A 20,304-nucleotide genomic window follows, 5' to 3' on the forward strand; every position below is an offset into this window, starting at 1 on the left:
AGGATGCATGTGAAATATTGTTCCCCTCCTCCCGCCTCCATCTGCCTGACAAGACTCAGCCTATGTTTAAAATCTTGTTAAAGTTATCATAGCCCCTTCCACAGGAAATAAAAAGCCACAATTATTTGTTTTCATATTTTAGTTCCTCACAAGATACCGAAGCCTTAGTTTTCCTTGAATCTTTGGTATATGATAGTCTGAGACAATAAATACGTTAGAAAAAGGTGAAGAACAAAACTTCATATGGGGAAGAAGAAACTTATTTTTTATTATTATTTTTTTAATGTTGATTTTTGAAAGAGAGACAGAGCTTGAGCGGTGGAGGGGCAGAGAGAGAGAGAGAGAGACACAGAATCAGAAGCTGGCTCCAGGCTCTGAGCTGTCAGTACAGATCCCAACGTGGGGCTCGAACTCACAAACTGCGAGATCATGACCTGAGCTGAAATAGGACGCCCAACCTACTGAGCACCCAGGCGCCCCACTTACTACATTAATTAAAAGCACAGACTGTACCTCCCACTCAAGTGTCACACAGTCTCATTTTACGCAACAATGTTGCTAATACTAGAATGAACAATACTTACACAGATATTACTGTGTATCAGGATTTATTATGGATATGTAACGTGTTAATTCACTTAATCCTCTCAAAAACCTCGAGTATACATTATTATCTATTTTACAAAGAAGAGTTGAAGTGTCATTAAAAGCAATGAAAACAGATGCATTTTGTTTCCTTTACTATTCATCTTAAGGGTGCTGTCACTAAAAAGAAACAGCTAGTTTTCGTAACTGAACAGTATAACCTACCCTTTAATAAAATGAAGGATTTGGAGAAAAGGGCCAACTCTAAACTTAAAAAAAGTAATAAGGTTTCATTATCTCTACCTTCCTCAATTCAACTAAAATAAAAATTATTTTAAGATCCCTGTGGTTAAGGGGCACCTGGGCAGCTCAGTAGGTTACACACCAAACTTCAGCTCAGGTCAGGATCTGCTGATCCAACAGTTCGAGCCCTACATCAGTCTCTGTGCTGGTGTTGTGGAGCCTGCTTGGGATTCTTTCTCTTTCCCTCGGCACCTCCCTCACTTGCATTCTCTCAAAATAAATAAATTTGAAGGGGAAAAAAAAAGATTCCTGTGGTTAAGCAATAACATTACCTTTCTCTTTCTCCCTCTTCTGGCAGCTTTTGGAGTGGTTATGTCAATTGCTTTAGTCACATCCTAAAATTGAAAAAATATACATACAGATGAAACTGAACAAATTATATCAAGACCTAAAGAAAATTTCTTAAACTAAAAATAACAGCATATTTCACTAAAGGCGCTAGGGAAACTTGTTTTGTTTCTCTGAAATTTGAAAGCAATATCATAAAAGTGAACGTAATAGTCAGTGTCTTTAAAAAAAACAAAAAAACACTTCCCTCTGTCAGATAAAACAGAGGTCATGCTTGCTAGTACACATAGAAGTTTGTCTTTTTAAATTTACGAAACGACTTTTTTCTACATTTTAGGGTTGTAAATTTTAAATGGCTGAGACTCTGGAGATCATCTAACAACCCACGAGACCTGAAAAGGCTCAGGTGAGCATCTCCCCTCAAAGATAATCAAATAGAGATGGAAGTAAACCTAGATTTAACAAAATTCAGTTCAAGGCCTTTTCTAGTATCCCCCCCATCCCACAATATCTTGAAAAAGATTCCTAATAAACAGTAACCCACTCTCTTATGGGTGGACCTCATATTTTGCACAGCGAAACAACTTCAAATAAATATATCCGTGCATCTTTTTTTTTTTTTTTTTTGGAAGTAATCTCTGCTCCTGAACTCATGACCTCAAGATCAAGAGTTGCATGCTCTACCGACTGAGCCAGCCAGGTGCCCCAACCATGGCCCCAGCCATGCACCATAAAGATGCAAAAATTATTTTACAATACAGTGTTTAATATTCACACAAGGAAATAAGTTTTAAACACTTTCTCATTCAGTACTCAAATACTTTAAAGATTACTTTCTATTATGAGATCAAATGATCAACCCATTTTCCAATTTCTTCCCTGCAACAAAATGGGTTTAGAATGTAAGAGAAATTAAACATACCTCATTGCTGGCTTTTTCTTCATGGTCAGTATCTTCCTTTGAAACACTTGTTTCTTTTTCTTCAACTTCAACATCAGATGATGCATTCGATTGCTTAGTTGATGCCTATAAACGACCAGGTCTATTAACTTCACAAAGTACGATTTTACCCCATTTCAAAATTTTCTACCCATGAAAAAATTCAAAAGCCTATTTATAAGTTATAAAAGTATCTTCATTTCTGTTCCACAAAATGCTTTTAACATATACAATTTTTTAAAAAGCTTTAAATTCTATTATTCCTTTAGAAAAGTATTATAAGGGGCTGTATTCCTATAACTGAGTGTAAAGGATAAAACAGTGAGGCAGAAATGGAAGTAACATTACAAAGAAGACCATTCTAGTGTTCTAACCAATAAATATCCAACAAGATACAATGTAACGTGATTTAGAATAGCACAGACCTATACTGTATTCAACTACTGGCATATTCTAAAGAGAAACTTATCTTAGAGCCTTAGCAAAGGACATACAAGAGCTTTCTTGAAAGACTTTGATCTATATCTCATATTTAGTTTATTTAAAATTCAGACTCTTGAGACGGGATTCTGATTTAATAGGAGGTACTGAATGGGAGTCCAATCATCTTTTTTTTTTTTTCAAATTCATGAACCATAATTCCATCAGGCCAGCGATTCCTCTGGGCTCGGGGCAGCGGTGAGAACATACCCCCAGATGACAAGATACTTACACAGAAGATCTACTAGGGGCCTAAATAGATGAGTAACAGGGATAAACACAGTACACACTGGGAGGTGAGGGTAAGTACAGGTCTATACGCCGACAGCACTGCAGTCTAAACTGTGCCCCTTTCTAATGGTTTCCTTTTCAATCCTAAACTTTTGCCTCTTTTATAAAAAAGGCAATGCTGATAACCCACAAAATGATAAAGTTACAACAAGAAATATAAAAGCATCCCCCCAAATTACTTCTAGCACTACAAATTTTTGTAAATCATGATGGCCAACTTTTCTATTATGTTTTGTTATGTTTGAGGTTCACTGCTTTCTCCATATCCTAGGTATGTGCCACTGGGGACCTATCTGGGCCAGAAACACAGAGTATACCACATCAGCACAATCATTCATACTTTTGTTAAGGACAGTACATTGCTAGGTTTCATGCACACAAACCACTAAAAATTTCATTGTGAAATGGAAAATCCTGAATACAGATGGTGAAAACCACCCGGAGATTAAGTAAGTACATAGGAACATAGGATAGGGTGACCATGCTGGGCTATCTGGAGGATGAAAAAGTCCTTGAAGGTACAATCACAATCACAGGACACATGATCCAAGTGAAGTTACAAACCGTTAGTTTCAGGAAATAATCAATTCAGTGTCTTTGGACTCCCATTATACAGCTGAGGCAACAATGATGGGAAACCATCCAGTCTTACATTCATGGAACAGTATTTAGTGAATACTTATTCTTGCCATGCATATGACAACGCCAGGCACATAGAACAACTTCTTTGTTCATGGAGCTAATAACCCGTGGCAGTTAAGTACAAAAGCAAACATAGTATGGTATGATTAACAAATAAATTTGAGTGATAATGAAGGTACTCAGGATCATCTAACGCACTCTTGGAGCACCACTGTAAGATTTAAAACCTTCCAGACAGAATAGCACCTGAAAAGTTCTCTAAAGGTAAGAAACAGCATGGCACATGCTACTTTTTGCTACTATATCTTTTAGTTCTCACTACCTCAGTCTTATTATTTATTTTTTTAAAGTAAGCTCTACATACAATGTGGGGTTTGAACTCGTGACCGCAAGATCAAAAGTCGCATGCTCTACTGACTACCAGCCAGATGCCCCTTTCTCAATCTAATTTAAATGAACAAAACCTCTGGATACACGAAAAACAGATTAAAAAGAAAGTTTAAGGCTGCTCTCCTAAACACCAAAAACATGAAGTATACTTTGCACAGTGCTATCAGTACTTCTGTCACATATTTAATTTAACCCATATGAGGTTTGTAGTCTAATACAATTTTATGGATTTAGGAATTAAAATGAGTAAGAAAAAGGGGCTCCTGGGTGGCTCAGTTGGTTAAGTGTCCGACTCTTGATTTCAGCTCAGGTCATGATCTCATGGTTTGTGAGATCAAACCCTGCATTGTGCTCTGTGCTCCGAGCACAGAGCCTGCTTGGGATTCTGTCTCTCCCTCTCTCTCCTTCTCTCAAAAATAAACTTTAAAAAAAATGAGTAAGAAAAAAATACACTCTTCAAGTTATACTACCTAAATTTCAGAGAACAGTTACATATGGCTTTAAATTCGATGACACATTAAATAATCAATCAGAAGGACTTAAATAATTGACTATTTTCCAGTATTCTGTTTACCCATGAAGGTAACATTTTCATCAGTTCATCTAGATATGAAAGGTCAAGATTCAACCTCACAAATAAGCACAATTTAATCTGAAATTTACAAGGCTTTTAATATTGATTTTCCTAAAGCTAGAATAGCGATTATCCCCCAAGACTGAATAAATGATACTAAACTAAATTTTATGTAATATGACGCACCTGTTGACTTGAAAATTTCACTTTCGGATTATTATCTATCTCCCATAAACCTTCATTAAAGCCTTTTCGTTTATTTGGTTTGCCGTACTTTTCCTTATTTTCTGAGTAAGGAAATATATCCTTTGGGCCTAAAAAAGCACTAAAAAAGGAGAGGGAGAAAAATGTGAGTGCAAAGCATTCTCAAATATGTAAGTTATTAAACAGTACTACCCTAGGATGCAATTCTAGACAATTCTTAACCCAAAATGCAGTAAAAATCTTACATAAATTAAAGGGCAGACACAAATGATTCATTAGATTTAAGTTCAAATACTTTTGTTAAATTCAATCATAAGCTCCTAGGATCCACAGTCCCGTATTAAAAAAACACTCAAGTTGCACGATATGAATGTACTTAATGCCACTGAACAATACACTTAAAAATGGTTACAACGGTAAATTTTAAGTATAATTTATAATTTTAAAAAGCTCCAAAATGAAAAGAACTGTGATAAAATTGCATTATCACCCCAAATACTAATTTCAATGTAATCTGGTACAAGGCACAATTCAAAATACTGTCAATGAGGTACATGTGTGTGTGTGTGTGTGTGTGTGTGTGTGTTGTGTGTACACGCAGGCTTTTGGAATAAAATATGGTAAGAATTTTACTTTATTCAGTGAAGGAAATCAGAGGTTATAGCTGGTTAATTTGTTCATTCATATACTCATTAAAGTCACTCTTTTATTTGTGGTAGTGTGTTCTACAAAGTCACCACACACTGAATTAATGAATAATGCACACCACTGCCCAAGGGAAAACACAGGGTAGGGTTCCCGTGAGCCTCTGGTCACCTTGTCACCAAGCAATACATAACCTGGTTTTTCACATGTTTCTGTTTAAAGATCTCTTAATATGTATTAGTGACTCACTAATAATGAACTCATAGCTTCAACTTCTACACCACAGATTTTCTCCATATGGCACAAAACAGCCTTCTTGCACTTAGGAACGCTAAATAGCACCTCGGCACCATATCTGGGGGCTATTCCAAACTGCATAATGACCAACAAAAAAAGCACAAAAATGCAAAAATTATAGCACTACAGAAAACTGCAAAAAGGACACTTGTTTACAGTAAGAGAGTGAAAACAAGAAGGCGGCAAAGTACTGCCATGGTCAGCCTCAGCTAGGAATGTGTGCATCAAACTACTCAAATTTTTTGCCGTTTTGCTTGCACATGAAGGCACCATGAGTACTGACTGATGTGGGATTACAAATATATTTTCAGTGAGCAGGCAAATTCACAAATATGGAGTCTGTGGATGATGAGAATAAACTGTGTGTGCACACACTGGAGATGTTCTCCAGAAGAGACCCTTTGTATCTCCCTCAGTCAGTCCCGCAGAAGTCTGTCAGTTCCATAAAGGAAGATGCACCAGTATGTGGGAGTTTTTTTGTTATGCTATTTGATGTGTATGTATTCTCCAAAGGAAGAGGAAAACCAGATACTATTCATTTCCTCTAAAATGTGCTACAAGATATAAATTATTACGTACATGTCAAATTACTTACCTGGTGAAATTCTTTAAGAATTAGGGACCTAATGACTACAGGTATCACTCCAGTTAGAGTATTTTAAAAGGCTTTAGGATGATATTTTAATTAAAAAGAGACATGGAGCTCTATTTAAGTAAAGCCAGTGCATACAACAGTCAGCTTTATAATTTAAATTCTGTAACTTAGGAATATCCCTGTATACATGAATTTTTAACTACACACTGATTAAAGCACATTTAATCATTATCTCATTTGATCCAGAAATTCAGCCTTTTACTAGGAATCATGCATTCCTACCTATCTTCTCAAATTAGAAAAACACATTTAGTTAAAATAGTAAAACAATTCTTCCTACATGTTTCAAATTCCAAGTAAATAACTTGAGTTAAATCTCCATCACAAATATACTTCTATTTAGACCAAAGCAATGCAACACAAATTATCTCTCCTAAAACCTTACAAAAACAACCCATAAGGCCAAAGGCGACAAGAAAGATAATACCATCAGAGTAGAAGATGGAAAGACAACTGAAAAGGCTGGATACTAAGTAGCAATGTACAAAGTCAGCATCATCCCTTACAGTTCAAAATGCCCAACGGGCTCAAAACTGGCATCAGGAACTTCCAAAAGTGGTAGGGACCTTAAATACTTAATAAAATTATAGAAAAATGTTTTAGAACTTCAAACATGGGGTATTTTAAGATGACTCTAAACCTAAAAGCTATTCAAAAGACAGATTCTACCATGATATTACTTACCATATAAAGGTTTGACAATTAAATTTACCTGGATTATTTTTCTTTTCTCAAAACAGGCAGTCCTCACTTTGCATGACAACATAAGACTTAAAAAATGACCATGCAATGGGAAAAATTATGATTGTTCCATAACTTTTAAAAATTGTCAAAACATTAAACACTATTTCTGACAGTGAAAAGACATGAAATAGAAAAAAAATAGTAAAACTAGTACTTAGGGTACATTGTAATTGAAAACATTAGAAAAAAAAAACTAAGCTAAAATAATTTGAATGGTTCTTGCCTTCTTCTGATCACATAACTCATGTGTAGAGTGAGCATATTTTCTATGCCTTGGCGAACTGTCATACTCCTTTCTAAGCCTGATCAGCTTCCAACATTTTATCCTTTGCACTTTCAATGTTGTGAAATATCTTTAATGTTTTTTGTTGGCATCATTTCCTCTGAGACATCTTTATCCCTTTTATTACAACCACTTTCCTCATTTATGTTGATAAGCTTGCCTTCACAAATTCCTCTGGCTGCATATCCAGTCTCTCCAAATGCAGCATGTCTACATTCGAAGGTTAGCGATTTCTGCTGTTAACTCGATTTACATTCAGTTCAAATTTCACTTCTAGTGTTACTGTTTCTCTGCTGCACTTTCATCTATGTTGGCTAATTCCCGATTTGGTTCTTTTAAGTGTAACCTGGGCAAGTATATCACTGAGAGACAGAGGCAACCCCACCACCAAACACTGTGCCATCTACGCGTGAATTGAAAAACAGATGCACAGTGACCAATCACCAAGAGTCTTTTGAAAAAAGGGACATGCTATGCATTTGTCATTTACATTTTGACTTGTGGACTGAAGAGCTAGCGGCAAATTTTGTAGTTTATGCAATTAGTTAATATTCTAGGGTATGTGAAGTCTGAACAATGTTGCTGGGGGAACTGGTGTTATTTAAATCATGGTAGCCAAAATTCATGTGTACTGGGCTTATATGCTTCTCTCCTCCTCATGCTCTGACTTTAAAATTCTACTTATAGTAGACAGTATATACACTGCCATTCTTGCTCCCTGTGACATTATATTGTTTATTTGGTCATGTCTTGTTTAAGCCTTGTCTCACAAAATAAGACATAGCTAAGATCATTAATTAATCCAATCTGAAAGTCTTAACGGAATTCTATTCATACAATGTAATAATTTATATTTGTTCTAATTCACACCACCTTCTTTGCATACACACCTTTTGATTATCCTTGTATAACTGTTACTCTTACTTTTGCTGAATAGGTTTTAAAAAATTCTCCCTTGATCCTCCTCCAGACTCAGATTTCAAGCTCTACTTTCTATTATTTTACTATTCATGATGCTCACATTATAGCTGACCCTTGAACAAAATGGGCTTGAACTGTGCAGGCACACTTATGAAGGGATTTTTTTTTTTTTAAAACAGCATTGTTAAATATATTTTCTTTTCCTCATAATTTTAACTACATTTTCTTTTCTCAAGCTTACTTTATTGTAGGAATACAGCATATAATACATATAACATACAAAATATTTGCTAATTTACTAAATTATTCATAAGACTTCTAGTTAACAGTAGGCGATTAGCAGTCAAGTTTTTGAGTCAAAGTTATTTTCAGGTTTTCAACTGCATGGTCAGTGCCTCTAACCCCTATCTTGTCCAACAGTCAACTATAGAAGTCATACTTCAATCTGCATCTTTAATCAATATACCAAATTTAAGTAACTATGCCTTTCTAAATGAGAAAAACTTTATAAATCTAAATAATTTATGTTATGCACAGAAGCTTAGAACATTTACACATGAAAAGATGCTCAAATCATCAGTCACCAGTAAAATGTAAATCAAAACCACAAGATACTACCTTCACACCCACTAGGATAGGTCAAATAAAAAACAGAACACATTTTGGCAAAGATACAGAGAAATTAAAATCCTCATATATTGCTGGTAGGAATGTTTAAATGATGCATGGCTGACTTGACAAAGGTCTGGCCAACTCCTGAAAGGATTAAACCTAAGTTATCATTTGACCCAGGAATTCCACTCCCACAAAAGTAAAAACATGTCCATGCAAAAACTGATACACACAAATCTGGCATTATTCACAATAGTCAAAAGTGAAACAATCCATATATCTACACACTGATGAATGGATAAATAAAATGGGACAGATTAATACAATGGAATAATTGGCAATAAAAAGTAATGAAACACTATCACATGCTACAATACACATGAACCTTGAAAACATGGTACATGGAAAAGGTCAGTCATTAAAGACCACATACTGTACAGTTCCACTTATATGAAATGCTCAGGACAGGGAAATAGGTTAGGGACTGCCTATGGGAAAACAGGAAGACACAATGGGGAGAAGTGGGAAGTATCTGCTAACGGGTAGTTTCTTTCTGGCATTAAACGTTCTGGATAAAAACGTTTCAAAATTGTGCTAACGGCTGCACTTCTCTCTGGATATACTAAGATGAACTGTACACTTTGACTGTCTACGATAAACTCGCTTTATTTTTTCTGAACTGTACACTTTCAATGAATTGACATATGAATTATATCTCAATAAAGCTACTGAAATATTCTTCAGTGAATACCACATCCTACCAAAGAAAACAAAAATGATCCAAAATTTTACCATCAATAGCCACTGTTTCAGCCTGCTTTTTAGCTGTATATATACATGTAAATATTAATTTGATGTATATGCTACACACTCTTGCATACTTCTTCAAATTAAAATGAACATCTCTTCGTGGCAATAATTACTAACAGCTACCTATTACTGCACTGAATGACTGTATCAAAACTGACCGGGCTATTGTTGGGACTATTTTCTGTAACACATTTTCTACCATAAAATAACACAGCCACAATGAATATAACATTGCTCAATCTTTGAACCTATCTTCATAATATATCCTCAGTAGTACTGCTGGGTCATGGAATATGCTCAAGACTAAGGAACCCCTTAAGGGGAGTCAAAAAAAAACATGGAGGAAGAAAAGAAATCCTCCCACGTTCTCATCATAAATAAGAAATGGTAATTATGGAACATGACGGGAGGTTTTAGCTGTCGCTATAGTGGCAATCATACTGAGATATATATGTGTATCAAATCCTGGTGGTTGTCGTATTGCAATATATAAATGTATCAAATCAAAAGGTACACCTTAAATTTATACAATATTATAGGTCGGTTATATTTTAATAAAATAAGAGCACGAGCACCCCCTCCACCACACATACACACACGCTTCTCTGTGGGATGCAATCCCACAGGTTTGATAAAGAGGGTCCAGATTAGCGTTTTTTTCGGTTTTCTTAATGTTTATTTTTTAAGAGAGAACAAATAGGGGTGGGGCAGTGAAAGAGGGAGATACAGAATTCAAAGCAGGCTACACGCTTTGAGCTGTCAGCATACAGCCTGATGTGGGGCTCAGACTCATGAACCACAAGATCATGAACTGAGCTGGATTCGGACACTTACCCGACTGAGCCACCCAGGTGCCCCCAGATTAGTTTTTAGACAGCCATCGCTAGTCCCCAAGGGCACAACTTGATGTGGCTATGGCCCTGATTCATTCTTCAAAGCATTCCACTTTAAAATGACATACCAAAAAATAATAATAAAAATAAAAACTAAAAATGTAAAAATAAAATAAAATGACCTACAAATCTCAAATACATCAAAACATTAACACATTTTAGGGTCATTTCTAAAAAACAGGAGTAAAAGTAATTTGTTTCCTTTTTAGAAAACTATGGGTTTTTTGGTTTTTTTTTTAGTTTTAACAATGAAAAGATATACATTAATTCAAAGTTACACACCAAATTCCAGAGGTGAAAGGAAACTTAAGTACCACCAAAATCTTCATTTTAAGGATTAGAAAACTGAGGGTCAGAAGCATTAACTCATTCAAGCAAGGCCATCTAGCTATTAAACAGTAGAGCCTCAACTTTGTACAGAATTCCTTAACAGGGTTCCAGGGTTTCTTTTATCCAGTGTAATACAGTCTTTGAAACATCTACTAAAATACTGATACTGTACCCCTATATACATGAACTCCTGACTTTAAATACCAAAGTCATAGCCCATAAGAATCAAGATTAATGTAAAACGTCCTAAATACAGGAAATCATTAACCGTTGGCCCTTGAACAACATGGGGGGGTTTGGGATGCTGACCTTCCCATACATTCAGAAATCCGCAAGTAACTTTGACTCCCCCAAACTTAACTGCTAACAGCCTACTGTTAAACTGGAAGCCTTACCAATAACAGTCAGTCAGTCAACACACATTTTGTAGGTTGTATGTTATAAAGCTCAATTATCACACACCTGGAGCACTCTACCTTTAAAGCAAACCAGAAGTTGCACATAAAAAATGGGAAAGCTTATCAGAGCTGAAAATACAAAGCTCAAAACTCATTTAATTGTTGTCAAGTAATAAACAGAAAGTGTTATTTCTTAAAACACCAATTCTAACTTGCTGCTTCATTTCTCGTTATTAAATCACAAAATATGAAATATACTGTTTTATAACTAGTTTTATAACAGCACGCATTCTTTATAATAGCAAAGGACTCAAAAGACAACTGAATATATATTTATTATGTGCCACAAACCTGCTGGTATAGAGATGAGTAAACAGTTCCTCTCCTCACTACTTGGTACAAGGCTTATAACAATCTACACAAGTCCCATAGCAACACACACAGTTATGGCTAGAGTACAGAAGCTGTATATAAGAACAAGTGTAGATGAAAATAAAATCCTACACTATGATTTCATTCCTTTATTCCTTTCCTGTGGACAGGTTATACACAACCCTGACTGTCCCCTCCCCATTCACCTTCACTCCTAAAACTATGTATCTGGCAGGTTTTAGAACGGCCCGTGATAGGTATTTCTTGAAGTTCCTAGAATTGAGCATCTCAGTTAATACGAAGAGCAACCTCTTTGTATTAAGATCAGTAAGGAGATACACTCAACAAAAATACCATCTTCATGTAAATTTCCCAGACTTTAGAGATAGAACTATGAGAGTATTTCCTCCGTAAACAATAGCAAGCAGTCAGCAAAACTCAAACTGCATTTCAAACAGTTTAACACAAGTCTTCAAAAAATAATATGCAACGTTATCTTTGGTAGCTGACATTTGTTTAATACATGCAAAGCGCTCTTCTAAGCATTTTTCATGTAGTATCTTGTTTGCAACCCAAAATTCTGAGATAAAGTATATTATTCTCATTTTACAAATGAGGAAAAAAAAGACACAAGGCTAGGCAACCTGCCTAAGGTCATGTAGCAGGTAAATGAAGTCAGAATTCACAGCCTTCTGACCTAGTTGTTTTAAACACTATATAAATGTTGGTTAATGGACAGTAAATTCATAATCAACATATGATTTCATCTAAAGCAACTTTCAATATCACCAAGTATTTATTTAATAGCTACTATGCACCAGCACTTAAGTAAATGATGATAAACAAGATAGACCAGGTGTCCCTGCTCTCCAAGCTCCTCACTTGCAGGTGAAGGAAAAAGAAAAAAAAAATTCAATCATCATAGCAAGGAAAAATATAAACATAAGAGGATCTGAGCTAATATATCTAAATGACTGAAAATCTGAAGGCGCTTCCCATCAAAGAAAAAACAAGCAAGGATCTGAGACAAGAGAAAGATTTACGTAACAGTGGAAAAATGTGATGAGGCTAGAGAGTTAAGCACAGGCTAATTCATATAAGTTCTTACAACAGCACTTACAGATAAAAGTTGGGGGTTCTGTTTGTTGGCAATGTTAATAAGGAAGCCACTGAAGATCTCTGAACAGGGAAATGACATGATCTGACTGGGATATGCAAAGTACAAACAGACCAAGATATCATTAGGACACTATTTATAAGTGAGCTGTAGAAGGGACGGACAAAAATGGACAGATCAGCATGCACTTTACAAGAGGACTTGCTAGCTGACTAAACGTGGAGGGGAAGGGGAAGACTTTAATACCTAATCAAAGATAACACCAAGACTTGGCTCCAGGAAAAGCACTAGGTCCTTGTCAGTCTCGTTTACGAAGAATCTGTCTTGAATATGTTTTAAGACACCTAGCAGATGGTCACAGTTGGTATACATAAGGGCTCATTGTTGTCTAATATTCAAACTTGATTGCTGGATGAATTTACTGTGAATGTCATAAAATGCTAAGAAAAACCAATGTTTCTAGGTCAGAACAAAAATGAAGCTACAAAAGGATTCTGCACTAAATTAATTCACATTTTAAAAATATCTTTTAAAAAATCTTATCTATAAATCAGTTACAAATAAGTAGTTCTCCAAATTGTCGTTTCTTCTCCCATGTTCTTCCTTTCCCATATCCCTAATTACAGGCTGTTAGAATAAACTCTCATATATGCAAAATCCAAACCGAAAGGCTCAAATAAGCACATCCCAATGTGGGGGCGGGGCAAGGCAAATCATCAGAGACCCAGTTTCTGAAAACCTTAAATACAAAAAAAGTCACCAGACCAAAAGAGATCTAGCAATGCCGCCTTTCCAAAGATGAAGGGTATACTTATGAAAGCACGAAGGCACAAAACATTACAAGTGCATTTTGGGGGCGCCTGGGTGGCGCAGTCGGTTAAGCGTCCGACTTCAGCCAGGTCACGATCTCGCGTTCCGTGAGTTCGAGCCCCGCGTCAGGCTCTGGGCTGATGGCTCAGAGCCTGGAGCCTGTTTCCGATTCTGTGTCTCCCTCTCTCTCTGCCCCTCGCCCGTTCATGCTCTGTCTCTCTCTGTCCCAAAAATAAATAAACGTTGAAAAAAAAAAAAATTTAAAAAAAAAAAAAAAAAAACAAGTGCATTTTGATTTTTTTAACATTTATTTATTTTTGACAGAGAGAGAGAGAGCACGCGCAAGCAAGCAAGCAAGCGAGCGAGCGTGCGCGCGCACAAGCGGGGGAGGGGCAGAGAGAGAGGGAGACAGAATCCAAAGCAGGCTCCAGGCTCTGAGCTGTCAGCACAGAGCCCGATGCAGGGCTCAAACCCACAAAACGGGAGATCATGACCTAAGCCAAAGTCGGATGCTTAACCAAGTCACCTGGGCGTCCCGACAAATGCATTTTGAAAAGAAAATTTAATATTAGCTCAATTTATATTTATTTTTGAGAGAGGGAGAGAGGGGGAGGGAGACAGTGTGAACTGGGTGGGGGGGGGGTGGTGCAGAGAGAGAGAGAGAGGGAGACACAGAATCCGAAGCAGGCTCCAGGCACTGAGCTGTCAGCATAGAGCCCCACGAGGGGCTCGAACTCACAAACTGTGAGATCATGATCTAAGCTGAAGCCAGATGCTTGACTTACTGAGCCACCCAGGTGCCCCTAGAATTCTAAACCTACAAAACTGGAAAATTCTAAGGAATGTCTACTCACTAGTGTTTCCAAACTTCATCAGAATCACCTGGAAGGCTTGTTAAAGCAGATTGCTGGGTCCCACACCCGTTTCTGGTACAGTAATTATGAGGTGGGGGTCCAAGAATTTTTGCATACTAAAATTCCCATGTGATACTGGTACAGCTTGACCTAGCACCACACTAAGTAAACTGCCACTCCAGTATGCAGTACACAAATTTCTCATCAAAAGATACCTTCCTTCTCCTATTAAATTTATGGAAGCTTTTTAAATGGTAGATTACTCTACTGAATCAGAAATTCATCATTTCTTACAAAACTAAGTTTTTATATATGGGATATACCCTAAACCCAGCTCAAAGTTATTTTGAAGGCCAAACCAATTCTAGACTCAAAACTTTATTAAAAAAAAAAAAATTATGTGGCATTGTATGATACCATTAATATGAACTATCCAGGACTGATAAATCTACAAACAGTAAATTAGTGGTTGTCTAATTCTCAGAAGGGAATGGAGAATAACTGCTAACGGGTATGAAAATTAATGTACTAAAATCCACTGTTAAATACTTTCAACAAGTGACACTTCAGGACATAAATTTCACCTCAGTAAAGCTGTTAAAAGAAATTATGTGAAAGTTCATACAGTGGCTAAGCAACATTACACCAAATGTTGCCACTGTAGACACTCAGAAATGTATAATCCTAATTAGAATCAACAACTTTGTTTCTCCCGTCCAAGGTAAACAAGCCTACTTTACTAAAATTATTGCAAATTTTAAACTTCAAGAGCAAAATCATCAAAAACCAATGAAACAGCACCTGGAGTAGCCCTATGCACCTAAAAGTAACAGTTCAAGAATATTCAATCGCAATCTTTGAAAACTTGATGTGCTCTACCAAATCAGTCCTCTGCCCATGTATATAGTCACAGTGGCTCTCAGGACCCCATAAATAGAGAATTTCCCAGATTTCTTCTTGGTTTTCCCATAACAAACCATTTGCGTGGCTAATATCACAAAGCCTAAAATAGGGTGTCAGGTTGTCCTTATGAAAAGCATTTATTGTACCCATAACTGTATCAATACCAAATGCTCTGTTAAAACTTTCCTTACATACTGTTGCCTATCAATCTTCTGGTCGCTGAAAGATTCCATACACATCCCCCTTTTATTAAGTAAACATCTACTCCAATAAAAGTTAAACCTGCAGTATCTAATTTTTCTGCCCTAAAAATAAATTTTAAAAGGGAAACTTGAAGACTTTTTCCAAAGTTCAAAGATTATTTTAAAGTTTCCTATTATTACTCTACTGCTTTCTCTTTGAACTAATCTCTACTTGTTTTTCATTTTATGCTCAATGACCCCACTAAATTAACTCTGATTTGCCTTTAGAGCTAAAAGGACTTACGTCTCATGAGTTCCAAAAAAGAATATGGGTAGTTTGTTTGTGGGTGGTTTTACAGCTCCATCAGGAACTTCATCGACCTAAAAGAAAGATCAGAAAAATTAAAATCTTTTAAATCATACACACCTCAACACACCAGAATAAAGTGAAAACAAGCCATCCAAAAAGGATCTGATAAAAGTAGACCAGTTCTACAGGTCATAATCCCTATCCCAATTCTGAAACCCAAGAAGCTCAAAAACCCAAAATATTTCTCAGAACTCATTTGGTGGCAAAACCCGGACTGACACTGAAGCAGTTTCGTCGTATCTTTTATCCACCTAGTGTTTCTGATGCTTCTCTGCGAAGATACTCTGTTAGATTACCACGTGCCATTCCAGAAGGCCCTAACCAGGAGCAAAATACATGCCACATGTACCACTGTTACCTTTCTAAAATCCTCCAACACTGAATTGTTAAACATATCTGACCCTAAGCATTTCAGATAAGGGAGTCTGAACCTGTTCAAAAATCATAAAAGATACTTCCGCACAAAGGCTATACAAATATTGGAGTCATGTAAAAGACATTAATGAAAGTTCCAAGCAGTATTTCTAAAAGTTTGAGACACACATTCTGGAAAGATCTTGCACCTACATAGTTGAATCACAGGAGGTTCTGTTCCTTTTTTCATTTCTCTTTCAGTCTTTCTAATTAAGGAAAAAAGTATTAGGTGCTGTTAAGTCTAACATCAGTAATACCTGTTACTTTCCCTTATCAACAACGGAAAGCAGACCTGAGAGGTAAAGCCATCAGGCAGTACTATCAAGCCAGGATTTAACCTATTTTTTCATCACTTATTTAGACTTCATAATAACACTTGTGTCATAACCTTCACAAATTGAAAGACATTAAAAAAAAAAATCAGTTAGCTTTGTTAAGAAGAGAGCAGACCACTCGAGGACCTACCCTGCACTCTTTATGCATTATCATGTTGAAGAAAAGACCATGAGGGTGATTAGACTGTTTGGCAGTCTGAGGTTGCAGAAATCCATAGAATCATTATCACCTAACACTCTTAGAGACTTTAATTTCCTCACGTATACCGTCATTGTACTGGTCATTTCAACTTTGTGACAAGGCCCCCAAAATTGTGAAAATGCTTAGAGCCCTTACGATAAGGGATATTTTTCTGTTAACCCAGTTCATATGTTCTTTCTGCTAGCAAACAGTTTTAATTAAATGTGCAGTACCTACAGAGTGTAATAAATGTTTGGCAACTTTAAGTTGACTGTAAAAACAATTATTATTGATACAGGATTACGAGAACATGCAAAACTTAAAAAGTAAGGAAGTTTGGAATGTGGAGACAGAAAATATTAAAATCAAATTAGGAACAATTGTCACAGTCACAGATGAGACCTAATCTCTCTTAAGCAAAGACATAATTTAAGATTGGAGAAGATGGAAAAATGAATATAAATTTTGCACACAGATATCAAACCAGAATCAGCAGCTTCTAAGAAAAAGACAAAAATTTCCCATTCCAATCCAAATGAACTTGTTGAATACAGAACTTATTAAACAAAGAAGAAAAATACTCTTGCCTTCCTAAGGTTACTTTATTTTGCTTTCAGCAGTACTAACTCAATCAAAGGAGGTAACTTTTTAAACATTTTCACTTGGCTTTTAACTGCACCGTAGCATTGAAATGTGACTACAGATATATCCTGTAATCTCAGATTTTAGAACGCCTCAAAATAAATTAGGATGTAAAAGCCATGAAAACAAAGTGCCTTGGAGGGGTCTTAAACCCGCCCAATTTCCCTCTGCTCTAGCCAAACATGGAACAGTGTTTTATATAAATACATGATTACATACTAAGGACGGGGGGGGGGGGGGGGGCATGAAGACATTCAATTTATGTCTACTGCCCTCAAGAAGTTTTCAATCTATTTGGAAGTCAAAGCATGCACGTAAGAGTTAAAATGTTATCACAAAGGAAATAGAATGTCAAATATATAGGTAAGAATTTTGAGTTAAGGATCATTCAAGATAAGGCTCCAACCAAAGAGCAGACTTGATAGACTAGGGGGAAAAAAAATCTGTCCAGGTTTAGGAAGGAAACCTGTAAACAAGAAATGGATGGGAAAAATCAAGAAACAGTGAACACCTTACACTTGGATAGCAGTCAGCAAACACGCCGCAGGATTCTCTATGGGTATGTTTTCTCCCAGCTGACATAATTAAAACTACAGGATTTAAATGTCTTTAAGAAACACACTCCTCAAAGAAGAGCAAGTTGGTGGAAATTACAACTTTAGAATATCAAGTTTATATTTAAAAAGGCTCTTGAACATTCTAATGGATCTCAACACTCTTTTGGTTCTATCATGATCTCAGAACCTGAGTCCTACCATAAGCTAACAAAAAGACCTCTTTTTCCGAAAATGGCGCTTAGATATTAAACAGTCTCAATTCTTAAATGTCACCAAAAAACCCTAGGCCTTAATTACCTCTCTGTACCACTAGATGTGAGCCTAGGAATTGGAGTCTATTGCTCTTTTGCCTATGGGAAACAAAGAGGAAAAACAACTTTTTCAAGGTCATAAGGCAAACTTCACCAATAAAAATGTGAAAATACATTTACATCTTATTGTAAAATTTTCAAGAATATCCAGTCCTACATCTCTATATGAAACAAGCAAATCCAGAGGCCTCATCAACTACAAAACGTTTTTAAAAACCCTGTGAATCCAATTTAATCACTGACATCTAAGAGGCTGCATAAACTCGATTCTCTACATTTCACTCAAAATTTCAAAACCCTCCATGTTTCATTAATTTGTAAACATCAAACCCCACACGTGATTATTTTCCCCTACAATGGAACATTAACTGGCATCCCGTTTCAATATTTCCTATCAAGAAAATCTGCCAAAGTCTGTCAAAAACAAACCATAGGGAAATGCTTAAGTAGAAACACCTGGATTTTTGCAATTCCATGGGCGATTCCCGGGCAAAAAGCTAAAACGAAAGGTTGCAAATGAGCCCGAAGGAAAGCGAGGGGGAGAAAGGACCCGGAGAACAAAATTAAGAGGAAGGGTAGGAGGTAGGCCCCTGGGGAAGGTAGCACCGCTGAATCGAAGGCTAAAAAATCACTTACTCGAGCTGGCCAATGAGGATAACCTTTCATCTTGGCGAAGATGAGGTCTCCAGGTTTGAAATCGCGAGTCATGTTTCGGGGGCGAGGCCGGGGGTCTGAAGCCCGGGGAGGAGGCGCGGCGGTGCGCACAGCGAGGGGATGCGAGAGGGCGGACGGGAGCCCAGGCTCCCGGGGCGGCGGGAGGGGGGAAGATGCCTCCGGGCGTCCCGACGCGCCTGCGAGGGAGAGCACGGAGGGCGGTTAATGCTAAGAAACCCGAAGGGAGGGGCCGCACGGGGAGGCCCGGGGGAAGGGGAGGGGGAGGGGAGGCCCGGGGAGGGGTGGGGGTGGGAGAGTGAGGGGAGAGCCGCCTCCCGCTCCTCCCCCGCGAGTGCGCGGCCTCCGCAGCCCAGGAGCTACCCCTCCAGGCTTCGGCAGGTCCACCGCTCGACGCCCGAAGAGACGCCACCACCTGAGACAGAGATGCTTCTCAGCCCCCGATTCCCCTTTCTCCCGCCCCATCTTTCCTCTGGCTTTTTTTCTCCGGGCTTAAGCGCCGAGAGGGAGGGGGTCTGGGGAGAGGGAAAAAAGATGGCAAAGGGAAGGGGAACGTTCCCCTCTCGTGCACACAGGACCTCTCCCCACGACCTGCTCCCCGACGGCCGCAGCCCCGGGGCTGCCCCTGGGCTCCAGGGCGGGCCGCAGCCACTTCCCCGCTACAGCCAGGAGCGAGGCCACTGAGGGGGGGCGGGGCGAGTCCCCGCCGCCCGCTCACCTGCCGGGGCCGCGGGCGCTGAGGCTGCGGTGGCGGGCCGGCCGCCTCTGCCCGCGTCCACGCAAGCCACCTGCGCCACCAGCTGCCGCAGAGGCGTCTCAACGGCTCCGAATCGCAACCGCCGCCGCCGCTGCCGCCGCCGTCGCTGCGCTGCTCCCGCGCGGCTCCCGCTCGGCGCCCGCTAGCACTGGGGCGAGACCAACTGCTCGCCGAGGGAGGGGGGACAACGCAGCACCGGCCTGAGGTGTGTGACGCGGAAGCGGAACTTCAGAAGACGACGGATCCCCAAGTTGGCTTTTGCCCATCAGTGACAGCCAGATGCAGAGAGACGCTGGTGCGAAGGAACAAAGAAGTGGGTGAAAATAGCTCGGCCCCAGGCGGCTCCCCCCTGCGGTTTGCAGAGTGGTCGGGCCCGGCCCGCCCCTGCTGGCTCCTCTGCGTGTGTGTATTTGTATGTGTACTGTATGTAAAAGGCGGGGAGGGAGGAAACGATTGTTGTGGACGGGGTTTGGGGGCGGGTATCCGGGCCTCCAGCCTTCGGCTGTGTGTTAGGGAGAACCTGGCAGCCTAAGTTGCATGTT

At 38.5% G+C, this 20,304-nt stretch overlaps 1 protein-coding gene across 5 annotated transcripts in view; it reads right to left on the minus strand.

Annotated features, from left to right (window-relative positions):
- PSIP1 (PC4 and SFRS1 interacting protein 1) overlaps window positions 1–19,867 on the minus strand; it is a 39,853-nt gene extending 19,986 nt beyond the window's left edge. For 4 of the 5 annotated variants that reach the window (XR_003964315.1, XM_030294131.1, XM_030294132.1 and 1 more), the window contains exons 1-6: window positions 19,724–19,867; window positions 18,970–19,184; window positions 15,828–15,904; window positions 4,680–4,818; window positions 2,099–2,203; window positions 1,161–1,223 (exon numbers count right to left, since the gene is read on the minus strand). Coding sequence is in view for 4 of the 5 variants with exons in the window: in XM_030294131.1 (XP_030149991.1) it covers window positions 1,161–1,223; window positions 2,099–2,203; window positions 4,680–4,818; window positions 15,828–15,904; window positions 18,970–19,041 (456 nt within the window). In the remaining variant the exon portion in view is untranslated. The remainder of the gene's footprint in view (window positions 1–1,160; window positions 1,224–2,098; window positions 2,204–4,679; window positions 4,819–15,827; window positions 15,905–18,969; window positions 19,185–19,723) is intronic. The other variant, XM_030294129.1, reaches the window with a different exon arrangement.
- Between the last annotated feature and the right edge of the window lie 437 nt (window positions 19,868–20,304).

This window comes from Lynx canadensis, chromosome D4 (genome assembly GCF_007474595.2).
Source record: "Lynx canadensis isolate LIC74 chromosome D4, mLynCan4.pri.v2, whole genome shotgun sequence".
Classification (NCBI taxonomy): Eukaryota; Metazoa; Chordata; class Mammalia; order Carnivora; family Felidae; genus Lynx; species Lynx canadensis.